Raw genomic sequence first — 14,630 nt, 5'->3', positions numbered from 1 at the left:
CACGTCCCTTTCATTAAGACCCTTTAGACAACAGTGTTTTAAACTGTGCAATTTTTTTTTCAGAACCAGCTTTAAGAACCCTTGATATATAAATACAGAAAACAAATACGAACCAAAGAGTGCGCCCATGCCATTCCCCCCAGAGCCATCCACTGGCTCCTGCACTACTACTTTTGGAGCCTTAATAACATTTAGTATTAGCACAGCATAATCGTCGTCAAAGTAGCTCATCTATATTATCTCAGTAATCCTCACAACAGCCTTCTAAGGTAGGCCAATCCTCATAATACATACAGGGCGGAGAGCTGAGAGAATACTGAATAGCCAACGTGAGTTAATGTGTGTGTATGTGTGTATAGCTATACCTATACCTAGATACAGATACAGATAGCTGCCTTGGTGGCCCTTAGGAAGGCCAAAAGGCAGGGCATAAATTTGGCAAAATAAAAAATAAAAATATCAACGGATGACTTCACACCTCATTGTCTTAGGCACCGTACTAAACCAGCTCTTTTTTTAAAAAAGTGAGATAAACTTTTGCAGGGAAATCCTAAGCACAGTTACTCCAGTCTAAGCCCATTTCAACTCAGCTTAGGATTTCACTGTTGGTGTCTTACACGTAAGAAAGAGGCTGATGCTTGCCAAGCTCAAGCGAGCTTCTTCCTAAGTAAGATGAACTTTGCGCAATACAGTGATTTCTACCCCGATGGTGTAGCCAGAAGCCTGTGAGACAGACCTGAGTTGCACTGGCTGGACGTATTCCTTGCGAAATCTTTTAAGATCTCCACTGATCGGCTGTTCTCCTTTCTCAATGGCCAGCTTATCTGCTTCTGTTGGCTCAGGCTCTGGGATTTCAAACCTAACAACAAAAGAAGTTGGAATGTGAATAACAGATACCGAAAATAAAGTTGGGAGAACTATCTTGAGGCACATTTCGAAGCATAGGTGAAATAAAAATGTTAACATGCCAGAATCATGTAGTGCCTGGAGCCATATTTTATACTGCTGCTTTCAGGGCACTGCATTTCTTAAACTATTTAGAGGATGACATCTATTAATTCTATTCTAATTGTAATATGTGAAATAAGTTTACGTTCGATAAGAAGATATTGCATATATTTTATTTTTTCCTAAGTTTTCCATGGCTTCAAAATTTCTAGAAATTAACATCTGTATCATTGAGAGCGAAACTAGATAAACCGGGTTGGATCCAAGGGTGCTGCTCCGGGAGCTTAACAACACTTACGCTAATGGAATTACAATTCTGTCGGTAAAGGAGGAGGGGATTTTGCCACTCCCCCCACTGCAGCCCCCCATTTCTATACCCACCCACCCACAGTTCCTGAGGTCTGAGCTGATCCAGGAAATGGCAAGCTAAGTATCTGTTCCAGGTAAATAAGTAAAAATGTTATTAGAATTATTAAGCACATTGAGGAACAGCTGAAGGAAAATCAGCATGGTTTCTACAAGGGGAAGTCCTGCCTCACCCACCTCTTGGAGCTCCTAGAGGGTTAACAAGGCTACGGACAAGGCTGATCCTCCAGACATCATATACCTGGACTTCCCAAAGGCCTTTGACAAGCTGCCTCACCAGACTCCTCCTGACTAAACTTAGCAGTCATGAGATAAGGGGGTAGATTCCCTTATGGATGAAAAACTGGCTAAGAGAAGTGTAGGAATAAACTGACAGTTCTCTCAATGGAGGAAAGCGACCAGTGGAATCCCACAAGGATCAGTATTGGGGCTACTGTGATTTAATTCATTCCTAAATGATCTGAAACTGGGGGGTAAGCAGTGCAGTGGCCAGATCTGTGGATACCAAATTAACCAGGACGGTGAAAACCAAAGTGGACGGTGAAAAGGTAAACGACCGTCTTTCAAAATAAGAGGGGGCCACAACCTAGCAAATAAAGCTCAGCATAGACAAGTGTGAGGCGATCCGTACCAGAACAGTAACTCCAAGGTTTAAATACATGTTGATGAGGCTTGGACTGGCAGAGACTAACGGAGAAAATAAACCTTGCTGCTGCTGTAAACAGCTAAGCGACAAAGCTGACTCGGTGTGCAGAGGCAACGACAAAAGCCAACTCTATGTTGGGGTTTATTAGAAAGTAAAACAAGCAACTTTGTGATGCCCTTGCATAGATCGATGGCGCGGCCTTGTTTGGAATACTGTGCAGAGTTCTGATCGCTGTATCTCAACCAAGGTATGGCAGAGTTTGACAGAGTGCAGAAGGCGGCAACCAAGATGAATTGGGGGTTGGAACACTTTTCCTATGAGAAAAGGCTGGAGAATCTGGGTAGAAAAAGATGAATGAGGGGGGACATGAAAGAGGCTTATAAAATTATGCATGGAGTGAAAAAAAAAAAGTAGATAGAGAGAACTCCCTGACCCATAATACCAGAGCTCAGGGAAGTAGATGGCAATAGATTCAGGATGGACAAAAGGAAATATTTGTTCGTTCAATGAATAATTCGGTTGTGGAATTCACTGCCACAGGACAGGATGATGGCTGTGAGCACAGATGGCTGTACAAGGGGGGGTTAAATTCATGGACAGCTCCATCAATGGCTACCAGCCATGATGACTAAAGGGAACCTATCCATCACTACACTGCGTGGGTTGGGCCCCACCTGGAGTATTGTGTGCAGTTCTGGAAGCCTCGCTTCAAAAAGGATGTGGAGAAATTGGAACGGGTGCAGAGGGGAGCAACCAGGATGATCGGGGCGGGGGGACAGTCTTTCCCTACGAGGAAAGACTGAAGGATCTGGGAATGTTCAGTTTGGAGAAGAGGAGGTGGAGGGGAGACATGATTGCTCTCTTGAAGTATTGAAAAGGCTGTCTCTTAGAGGAGGGAAGGGAGCTGTTCCTGTTGGCGGCAGAGGATAGGACTCAAAACAAAGGGTTGAAGCTACAGGAGAGAAGGTTCTGTCTAGATTTTAGGGAAAAAATTCTTCATATTAAGAGTAATCCAGCAGTCACATAGGCTGCCTAGGGATGTGATGGGTTCCCCTTCATTGGCAGTCTTCAAGGAGCAGCTGGACGAATCCTGGCCAGGGATGCTTTAGGCTGTTCCTGCATTGGGCAGGGGGTTGGACTAGATGGTCTGTGAGGCCCCTTCCAACTCTAGGATTCTATGACCCTCCCCATTCAGATGTAGTGAGCCTCTGAATACCAGTGCTGGGAGGCAGCATCAAAGGAAGGCGTCAGCCCCAGGGCCCGGTTTGTTGGCCCTCTAGGGCAACTAGTTCTCTACTGTGTGAAGCCGAATGCTGAACTAAATAAACCTCTGCTCTGATCCAGCAGGGCTCTCCTTATGTTCAAAGAGAAATGGAAAAGGGAGGGGGATCCTCCTATCGGAAGGGGGAAAGCCTCTGATCTTGGCTGTCAAGACTGATCCATCCATCCACCCACCCAACCCTTCCTCCAGAAACGCAGAGCTGCTTAGTTTTATCCTCACAACAATACTGTGAGGTAGGTTAGGCAGAGAAACAGCAGCTAAATGATGGTCACCCAGTAAGCTCCATTGCTGAGCAGAGATTTGAACCACTCTCTCCCAGGTCCAACTCTAACCATTAAACAATACTGCCTCTCAATTCCTTGCTATGGAGCGAGAGGGAAGCATAACCCACAGAGAACTATTTTCAGTAGCCTTATTTCCTCACTACACATTCTGCTTTCAGCTTAGTCCAAACCCTTTCGTCTTCCCACTGCCTGACCACAAAAGGCCTAAAAGCTTAATTAAGTGCCTAATGGACTCCAGAGAACGAACGCAAGCGAGTTAGAAAAAGCCATTAGAATAGACTGCATCAAAATGAATGTGCCGATATTTAAATTTACGGCAGAGAACTTCGAAATTGGCTGGCCTCCCTTACTGCAAATGGAACTCCGTAATGAAAAGGAAAGGAGCCCTACTTACCGTTCTATCAACAGGTCTAGGAGTTCTTGCGGCTTACAAAAGGAGCGGTACGTTGTAAGAAAAGTGCGAACAAAATTAGGATCTGGAAAAGCAGGTAGAAGGGTGAGATTTAACAGAGTACCCCATTAAAAACCCTGAACGTGTTTACGAGTAATCGTTATTCCTTTCCCCATGTCCAGGGCTTTTTTTCAGGGGGAACGCAGGGGAACGGAGTTCCGGAACCTCTTGAAAATGGCCACATGGCTGGTGGCCCCGCCCCCTGATCTCCAGACAGAGGGGAGTTGAGATTGCCCTCTGCGAGGGCAATCTCAACTCCCCTCTGCCTGGAGATCAGGGGGCGGGGCCACCAGCCATGTGACCATTTTCTCCGAGGGCAACCCACTGAGTTCCACCACCGCTTTCCCCAGAAGAAAAGCCCTGCTCATGTCCAACGCGGCCGTGCAAATTCAGCGTAAGCCTGAGATACCTGCATACATGTGGTACGTCAGCCTCTCGATGAGCTTCACCACCGTCCCGCCTTTGATGATGGGGATCCCGTTCCTGGTCTGAAGGTTGTCCTCGAAGACAATATTCTCCTCCGAGTCTTCTACTGCAAAGCGATAGACGCTCGGGCTGGGTAGCCGCAGGGGCTGCTCGTTCTCTTCCTGCAACAGCACGGCGTCCAGCATTCGGTCCAGGGTGCTGCGGTACTGGAGGGAGATCAGCGCCGCCATCCAGCTGTTCTTCTCTTCAGCAGACTTGGCTGCAAACATGTTGCAATTCTCATCTTTGGAAACCAGCTCAAAGGCGTGCCTATATTCGCACGTATCGTCCTTATCAACTAGATGGACTTTCCGCATGACAATCTTTTCCTTGAGCCGGTACTCCGCGTTGCTGTAGCCCGGGAGCCGGGACTGCCCGTGGTTAGCTTTGCAGCTGATCAGCAAGCCGTCGAAGAGAAATATGTGCCGCTCGTGTTTGGCTCCTACTTTAACCAGGGCCCCTTCCATTATGAATTCATTGCAGCACTGACCGATATCTTTGCCTTCCCAGCCATCAATGTTTTTCTGGATCTCATTCATTTTTTTAATGGCAAGGTGCTTACTTCTTACTTGGCGGTTGTAAAACCAAGATACTGGTTCCCTAAAACACACATTTTGTCAGGTCAGAATTATTTCAATGGTGGCGATTATAAGCTGGGGAAAAATACCAACCAATCCAAAACAATCATGTTTTGCTTTGATTTGAATCTCTCTCTTTCAAGCCCGGTGCTTAATTTTTAAAAATGGCAAAGGTAACAAACTGCCGTTTCCCACCAAAATTAAAGAGGTCATTTCATACATTAGAAACCAGCGGTAAACCGTGTTTGGTTTGAGCATGTTGCAACAGGCGGCTCCAGCCAATTCAGATTCCTTCCTGGACATACCTGTGCAACGCATGTGTTGGAAAACATTTTTTTAGGTGCACATTTTAAAAAGCAGCATGAAGCAGCCTTTCGGAATGAACAGAACTTCTGTTCAGCTGTCTCAATTGTGGCCACACCTCTCCTAAATGCACTGTATGAACGACCGTTCTAGAGGCCCATAAACTACAGGTGCTTTCACAGGAAGGCTACTTTTCTTACCCAGGCCGGCGTCTGGGCAAGTGTTTGCTGTAAATACGCTCCATGCTACACCGGAGATTGAGCAGAGCTGTGATGGCCTGTTTCAAGCATTCACAGTCTTCTTCCTCTTCACTGCATTCCTGCAATTGCTGGAAGGATAAAAGAAGACATTTATTTCATTTGGCTTAAATACTACCAAGGGGATTTCTTTTAGAATATTTCCAGAGCAGTTAGCCGTGTTAGTCTGCAGCAGCAAAATAGCAGAGTCCAGTAGCACCTTTAAGACTCACCAACTTTATTGTAGCATTGCATCTGACAAAGAGAGCTGTGGCTCTCGAAAGCTTATGCTACAATAAAGTTGGTGAGTCTTAAAGGTGCTACTGGACTCTTTGCTATTTCTGAAGATGAGTACATGTTGAATAAATTCACTTTTAAACATGCCTGTCCACTCCTGTTCTAGTCTAGGTATCAAAGAAGGCACAACACAGCCAGCCGTAAGATGAAGTTAGAGCACTTGTACTTGAGATATCTGCAGAATGTCTCTCCAGCAAAACTTCAGCCCCTTTCCCCCAGCTTCTCTTCCCTGGTCTTTTCTTTTATCACACTATTCATCCAAAAATTACAGTTCTTTGAATACTTAGGTGATGGAAGCAGATTACATTCTATCAAATAAATACTGACAAATCTGTCTATTCTGATTAATATGTTTTGATTACAGAGCCTGTTTTTTTTCTCATGCAGAATTTAAAAATGGCAAGTTTGCTGTTAACAACAGATGAAGATAGAGCGTCATAATGATCCACGCACTCTTGTCCTGTTGTAGGCATCCAATGTACTGGGTTTCACGTCAGGCCACTTGGCACAAATCAGGAAACTGCTGAAATAGCACCACCATCTTCAATTTCTCCTTTTTACCGCAGAGCATATTTGGCTCCGTATCTATTACGGTTTTTAATCCTGCCCCTCTTCCAACAAGCTCGCATTTATTACATGGTTCTCTCCTCCCCTCTTTTACCGTCACAATCCAGTGATTATGCCTCTGTGATGCTCAATTTCCTGAAACCTCCAATCCCTTTTCTAAGCAAGAAAGACGTGGAAATTGGGAATAATCATTATGCCGCCAACAGTGGGAGAGACACATGGCACCACCGCTCCACTGCATGTAAAGCTTCATCGGGGGGTGGGGGGGGCACCAAACTAAAGGACAATCAGACAAGGAAAGAATGAAGGAACCAGCCATGTCTGGCCTGTGGGGGAGAACGCAGTCACCAAAGGTTCTTTAAGCACTTGTAAGGATCTCAAACAGGAGGGCTGTTTCAGCCTCTTCCTTCAAAGACGGGACAAAGAAGCAAAGGCCAGGAAAAGGCCTCTCAACTGAAGGAGATGCTCAGCAACAAGGCACGTTACCAAATAGGGGAGGGGGGGCAGTGCCTACACCTGCTAAGGTTTCTAAAGAAAAGCCTGGAGAGCCGCACCATTCCTCCCCCCAGGCTGCTTTCAAGATAGAAAACATTTCTTGCGGCAGGAGGCTGGACACGCTCATCCTGTCTGTCCTTTCTGACTCTGAGAAAACCTGAATTTGCCCTGCCATCAAACGTTATATCCCCAATCGGCCACAGGAGCTTGCTGGTGACCTTGGATCAGTCTGACTCACACACAGTCAGCCCAGCCCGCCTCGCAGGGTTGTTGTGAGGAAAAAATGGATGAGAGTAGAATGATGTAGGCCACTTTGGCTGGGGGAAAGGTGGGGGCATACACGAAGTAAATAAATTACATTGAATAACTGAACGTTGAGCATCCTATTCAATTATCGGCTTCCTCCTGGATGACACAATATTTTAACATATTTATTAATTAAAATATTTATACCCCACGTTTCCCTCTTGGCTTATGGCTGCTGGCCATTCCCAACCACGGTATTTAATGAGAAGGACCAAAATTGTGAAGGTCAGTGCGATGAAGAAACTGAATGCGCAGACAGACTGTCCTTTCCAAGACCAGGCCTAGAGGCTGTTCGTTCCGTTATACCGGCCAACTGTCCTTGCTGTACATTCCTACAAAGAATGCCAGTGGTATTTTGGCTGTGTGTGAGGACATTTTTTTGCCCTGAACCCCAGTTTTTCAAAACCCGAGGACACAAAATACACACAAGCAAACAGCCACTATAGTTGTTGTGGGTTTTCCGGGCTGTATTGCCGTGGTCTTGGCATTGTAGTTCCTGACGTTTCGCCAGCAGCTGTGGCTGGCATCTTCAGAGGTGTAGCACCAAAAGACAGAGATCTCTCATTGTCACAGTGAGAGCCACTATAGTTTATTTAATAATAATGGTAATGTCTGGACCGGGTCTTCAGTAAAAAACATCACATCATCTGCAAAAGCTCTGAATTTGTAAGAAAAACCTTTGAGCCTTATACCTTTAATACTGTGGTCATCCTTTATCTGTCTTAACAATATTTCCAAAACCATAACAAACAACAAAGGTGAAAGTGGACATCCTTGTCTCGTTCCTTTTCTAACTTCAAATTTTTCTGTTGTATTATTTATGCATATTGTCGCTTGTTGGTCCTTATAGATAGCTTATATAGCTTCTGTAAATTCTTGCCCCAGTCCCATCTTATCCATTAACAAAAACATAAAATTCCAATTTAAATTGTCAAAGGCCACTATAGTTTAGAGGAAGGGTGGGATGGCTTCAGTTCTGCATGATCTGTTTTGTTGTGGATCAAGACGGGTAGCCGTGTGAGTCTCTCTGTAGCAGGTATCTAAAGAAGTGAGCTGTGGCTCACGAAAGCTCACACCCTACCACAAATTTTATTAAGTCTTATAGGTGCTACTGGACTCTTGCTATTTTGTTATGGTTACAGTAGAGAGAGAATCACGAGAAGCAATAACGTATCAAAGTATCGTGATGTTCTAACGAAATAAAGTACTACTACAACAATTACAAAATAATTAACTTGTGCTTATTTCATCTGTGCACAATTTACCATCAGCATACCAGTACACACCAATCTTCCCACCTTCAGACCTATACATAAAGTGCTAGTGCATTCAATACAATTGATGAACAGTCATTTAACAACATTCAGTATTGCTTTTTGTAAACAATTCTTTATATAAAGTGCATAAAGCCGCATGTCTTCCTTAGGAGAATTACGTCTGTCTTACTAGTGATTGAATAGAATGGTTTCAGGAATAGTGAAATTGACATCGGCTTTCTGACCATCTTTGATAAAGAACTGGAACGGGACCTATAGCGAGCCGGTCAGCCCGTTAGATGGTTTCCTTTCCATCCTGCGCACCTTGACCTACAACTGGTATTGATGGACTTTATGCACCTTATATCAAGAAATGTTTACAAAAAGCAACATTGAATGCTGTTCATTGACTGTTCATCAATTGTATTGAATGCACTTTATGTATAGGTCTGAAGGTGGGAAGATGGCGTGTACTGGCATGTTATGTTGATGGTAAATTGTGCACAGATGAAATAAGAACACGTTAATTATTTTGTAATTGTTGTAGTAGTACTTTATTTCGTTAGAACATCACGATACTTTGATACATTTTGTTATGGTTAGCACTTTGGCGTCCCGCTGATGGTCTTTAAATTTACAAAGCGAGAATAAACAGCATTAGATTCAAGCCTAAGGTTCTTATGGTGCAAGACACTTCTGCCAGCAAGAGAGGACCGTTTCCATTTACTCTCCCTCCACTGGAGGCCCCGTTTCATCCCAAATGCTGTCCCCGAGGGTCTTCTGTCTCTCAGGAGCAGTATTTCAAGAAGGTCAGTGGGCTGCAGGGAGAAAATGGAAGCAGGAAACTTCCTTTCTGTTAGCAGAGCTCTGCTGAGGGTACTTCAGGCCCACCAACATTCAGAATCACGGGGCGGTTAAGGCAAAACAAATCCATGTTAAAAGCTCCAAGTCTGCACTCTTGCTGTATGTTAGCTTTCTTCTGAAGAACAACGGCATACCTGTAATAACTCAAAGTAGTGGAAACAATGATAAACAGGAACCAACATGAGCCGCGGAAGGACGTACTGGACTGCTTCTTTAAAACCATCAGCAATTGACTAAAGGAAGAAAAAGAAAAAAAGCAAGCATTATTTCAATGCCTGTCAAATGGAGGACGAAGGAGGGAAGAACACGGGAGCTTTTCAAAGCTGTGTTGATTTTATAATTAAGGGCCTTCCTGAGCACCAACACGAAAGCACTGCTACTTCAGGAGGACTTTCTATGAAGGTAGTGAAGCAAGGCTTAGTTTGTTAAGGCTATTTATTAAAATTTACCTGACTTTTCAAGAAATCAATTTACGCAAAGCCAGAGTGATATGCTCATGTATTCTCTCTCTCTCTCTCTCACACACACACACACACACACACACACACAAACACGAACAGTAACATCTAAAACTTTAATTAACACACATCAACTGTTATAAACACATCAAAATTATAACTGCTTGGATCCACCGTATCTCTGTATGTGCTAGTCTTTTTGAGATTATTTTTTAAATGCACACACAAAAGCCCGCCTCGCTTCAACCAGGGCCAGGGCCTTTTCAGTCCTGGCCCCAGCCTGGTGGAACGCTCTGTCAATGGAAACCCGGGCCCAGCGGGACATATTATCGTTCCGCCGAGCCTGTAAGACAGAGCTGTGATTGAAGGGGGCGGTGCCATGTCAGCCTCCCACCTTTGGGGTGGGGAAGGTTCTCTCCACCACTGCACCTTGTTAATTTGTTTTATTATTTGTACATTGATTTTAGTTTTTGTTTTTATTGATTTTAATTGTTCACCGCCCAGAGCCCCTGGGGATGGGCGGTATATAAATTGAATAAATAATAATAAATAATAATAAAATAGCTTAGTTTGTTTCAAACTCGACCTGCTGCACAATGTGAAGATAACAGAACACCAAGCCTTATTTTAGGATCACTCTTAATAGCCAAGCAGGTCAGGTCCGCTCTCTGACACACTGCCACAGAGCTGCTATTGGATCAGCAGGCTTGCTTCTCCGAAAGGTAACCCATGCCTCCATCCCTGGCACGGCGCTCCCTTGAGATGCTATGCATCTGCAAGCATGCAGCCAGCCCTATGTGAGCAGTGAACCGAAGCACACCAGAAATACGGAACCTGTGCGACAGCCAGCATCTTCTGGAGAGAGAAGTGTGAATTCTGGTCCTTTCTAGGAGAATCCAGAGCCAGCCCAGTTATTCTGAGCAGAAGTGTTCTTGGCACCTGCTCCCCAGCTATGGCACTCTCTCCCCATGGCATATCAAAATCCAAGTCTATGATAATGCCTCTTTTTCCCACCTAAAAGCCAATTGTCAGAATCAGATCTGGAAACAGTTTAATTTTATGTGCTGCTGTACTAGAAGTTAACTCGTTGGACGATGGTTGGATCCCCCCCATCATCTCTCACAGTGTTAAATAATCCACTTCTCAAGAGTACCACATGTATAGGGAAAGAAGTACAACCCATTTGGCTATAAAGGAAAGTCTCGGTACAGGGAGTCAGCAAAACCCACACATCAACAAGCAAGGAGATGTCCGCAAATTCACGCCTACCTGAAAGTGTAAAGCAACTGCGGGTTTAGCCATCAAATTATTAAAGTGTTCATGATACTGCGGTGAAAGGATGTCTTGGGACAAGGTCTCATAAGGGTCGAAGGCTTGTTCCTAAAAAAAAAAAACACAGTAAGCATTCACAGTATAATAAGGGCAGAAGCACAAAAAAACTGCAAATCACACACAGAGTGGTCTGGGAACTTCTGTGGTTGTAATTCTGCTATTTGTCTGCAGGATGTCATCAAAACAAGCCTGGGACAACGTTGCATAATATTAACATGACGTGACTGCAAAAAAAAATAGAAATGTGATATTTATTGTGGTTTTGAATGATGGGATCCACCCTGAGCCCACTTGCGGGGAGGGCGGAATAAACAAACAAACAAATAAATAAGGTTAACACGCAAGATACAGAAGGTAATGGACATCTAATCTAAACCCATTTCGTTATTGTAAAAATTTTGGCCAAAAAATGCACATAATAATATTATACATGAAACAAATGAACTGCAAAATCATGATGGTTCCTGTGTGATTTTTGAATTATTCACATGATACTTACATAGGCTTAATATGGCTCTAACGCCAAGCCATATGTGGAGATCAAGGAAGCCCCTGTGAGCTCACACATTCCCTCAACACGCCTTGCACACATCTCATTCTCTCATCCATTTTCCTAGTTTTCACTAACCTCTGTTTATGATATCCAAAACGACAAACTATGGTTAGTTCTGATCTCTAAACCAGTTTGCAAATCTGCTTTATACTAGTTTGGAGGCCAAGCACTAACAGTGCACTAACAGGACGAACTACAGTCAGAAAAAAAACAGGAAGTAGAATCCATCCATGAGAATGGAGGGAACGTGTAAACCTACAGGGCTGCACAAGCCTACAATATTTATTGATTGATTTAAAATGTTTCTTTGCCTTCTTTCTACCCAAATAGCCCACCAAGGAGGTAAATATCAAAACAGTAAAACATTTCCACATTAAAACATTTAAAACAGCATTTAAAACAGAGTATATATATGACAGTTAAACAATTCAATAAAAACATTTAACTCATAAATACGTAGCACATCTAGGGAGGAGGGCCAGTAACCGCTATGGGGAGTACGCCAAACAAAATAAAAAAGCCTTCATCTGTTGGTGGAAGATAAACAGAGGAAGACACGCACGTTTTCATTCAAGTTCCAAAATTTTGGCACCTTTCTTTGGTTGCCACAGGTCTAGCATCAGCGACAGGGTTGCTCTCAGTCACCAAACCATGATTTGCCATTACTTCCAAATGGCACCATCATTTATATTTTCAAGATTTGTTATTTTAAGAGATGTTCCACATTTTTAGAAGATTTAATTAAGGCAATGCTTTCTCTTTCACAGATTATTCAACTCATCTTTCAAGAGAGCTACTCCGTATCACGTTTTAAGAAAATGACAGAGTATTTCAGAAGCAGGATGGAAGATTTCAGATATATCATAAACTGGGGACAAGAAAAAGAATTATAACCAATGATTTCTGCAACCAACCAGTGTTTCAGAAACTCAGTCATCCAGATAATATGCCTTTGTCCTAAGCTTCTCTTTTCCCTATCTGTCTGATGACTAATCCAATGTCCCGCAACGGAATGTTCCCTCTCTCCATTGGGATCCTCTAGGAATCTATCCTTACCTGTCACATTTTTATCCCACCCATCTTCCAATGAACTCAGAGCGGCATACACGGTTCACACACCCTCCATTTTACCGTTTAAGCGTCACCCAATGAATTTTATGGACGATCCGATATTCAAACCCCGTCTCCCTGATCTGACAATCCCCACACCACACTCTCTACAGACTATTCCCAGCCTAACAAATCTCAAGGTTGTGATAACCACCTACATTTTGAGGACATTCCCCTTTATTTTCCCCTCCATGTAATTCTACAACTCCAACTGCCCATTTCACATTTTCGCTTTCATCTCTCCTTGCTGTCTCAAACTCAATGCGTCCAAGACGGAGCTTCTCATGTTTCTTCCCAAGCCGCCTTCTCCTTTCATGCACTCTATATCTGATGGTGCTATCACCCTATTATCTTGCAGGGCAGACACAAAGCCCTGGTCTTTATCTTTGACCCTTCCCTCTCCTGTGCTACAAAGCTGCACTCGATAGTAATGTTCTGTTGCTTCTCCTTTTACAACTGTGCAAAAATGTGCTCCTTTCTCGCTGCCAAACTGGCAAAACTCAGTTTCATGTTCTGGTCATCTCTTTCAACTGCATCTCTCTCAACTCTCTGATCATCTCCTGTTGCACCTCAGACCCCTCACAGGGTCTGCTGCCAAAATCACTCATCTTATTCTAACCAAAATACTCCCAAAATCCCTATATTGGCTTCCTGTCTGCTCATAGATCTAGCACAAACTCTTAGGAATATAGAGTTGGAAGGGATCCCAAGGGCCATCTAGTCTAACCCCCTGCACAATGCTGGAAATTCACAGCTCTCTCCCACTAACCCAGTGATCCCTGCTCAATGCCCAGAGGAAGACAGAAATCCACTGCGATCTCAGCCAGTCTGGCCTGGCGGAAAATTCCTTCCTGACCCAACATGGGCATATAAGAAGGGGCCACGAGAGCTTATCACCAGCTAACCCCTTCATGCCCTCCCTCTCCCGATCTGCGTAGATTCATATTGAGTCACAGAATCATCATTGCTCACAGGTAGCCATCTTGCCTCTTCTTAAATACCTCCAAAGAACAAGAGCCACCTCCCGAGGAAGCCTGTTCTACTGAGGAACTGCTCTGCCAGCAAGTTCTTCCTAATGTTTAGCTAAAAACTCTTTTGCTTGAATTTTGACCCACTGGTTCTGGTCCAACTCTCTGGGGCGACATAAATCAGCCACACTTCATCCTTTATGTGACAGCTCTTCAAATACTTTAAGAGGGCTACCATATCATCTCTCAATCACATCCTCTTCAGGCTAAACGTACTCAGCTCTTTCAGCCTCTCCTCAAAGAACTTGATCTCCAGATCCCTCAAAATCTCTGTTGTCCTCCTTTGGACACATTCTGGCTTGTCAACATCCCTCTTAAACTTGTGTCCCAAACTGAACACAGTACTCCAAGTGAGGTCCAACCAGAGCAGAGCAAAGTGATACTGTCACTTTGTGTGATCTGGACACTGTACTTCTGTTGATACAGCCTAAAATTGCATTTGCCTTTTTAGCTACCGCATCACACTGCTGACTCATGTTCAGAGTATGATCTACTAAGACCCCTAGATCCTTTTCACATGTACTACTGCCAAGACAAGTCTCCCCCATCCTATAACTATGCCTTTGATTATTCCTACCTAAATGCAGAATTTTATATTTATCTGTGCTGAAATTCATTTTGTTATTCTTAGCCTAGTTTTCCAGCCTGTCAAGACCATCCTGAATCTTGATTCTGTCTTCTACTGTATTTGCTAAACCTCCCAATATAGTATCATCTGCAAATTTAATGAGCATCCCCTCTATTCCTTCATCCAATCCATTTATGAACCCTTACCTTCACAGCCCTTCACGATCTTGAGCCCTCT

The 14,630-nt window shown here is 43.8% G+C and overlaps 1 protein-coding gene across 1 annotated transcript in view; it reads right to left on the bottom strand.

Moving 5' to 3' along the window:
- SOS2 (SOS Ras/Rho guanine nucleotide exchange factor 2) overlaps window positions 1–14,630 on the bottom strand; it is a 64,399-nt gene that overhangs the window by 29,936 nt on the left and 19,833 nt on the right. The window contains exons 7-12 of the mRNA XM_054971777.1: window positions 11,072–11,182; window positions 9,479–9,577; window positions 5,524–5,651; window positions 4,387–5,042; window positions 3,921–4,002; window positions 737–859 (exon numbers count right to left, since the gene is read on the bottom strand). Of these exons, the coding sequence (XP_054827752.1) occupies window positions 737–859; window positions 3,921–4,002; window positions 4,387–5,042; window positions 5,524–5,651; window positions 9,479–9,577; window positions 11,072–11,182 (1,199 nt within the window). The remainder of the gene's footprint in view (window positions 1–736; window positions 860–3,920; window positions 4,003–4,386; window positions 5,043–5,523; window positions 5,652–9,478; window positions 9,578–11,071; window positions 11,183–14,630) is intronic.

Source organism: Eublepharis macularius, chromosome 2, assembly GCF_028583425.1.
Source record: "Eublepharis macularius isolate TG4126 chromosome 2, MPM_Emac_v1.0, whole genome shotgun sequence".
NCBI classification, from domain to species: Eukaryota; Metazoa; Chordata; class Lepidosauria; order Squamata; family Eublepharidae; genus Eublepharis; species Eublepharis macularius.
This window is presented reverse-complemented; position numbering and strand designations above follow the sequence as displayed.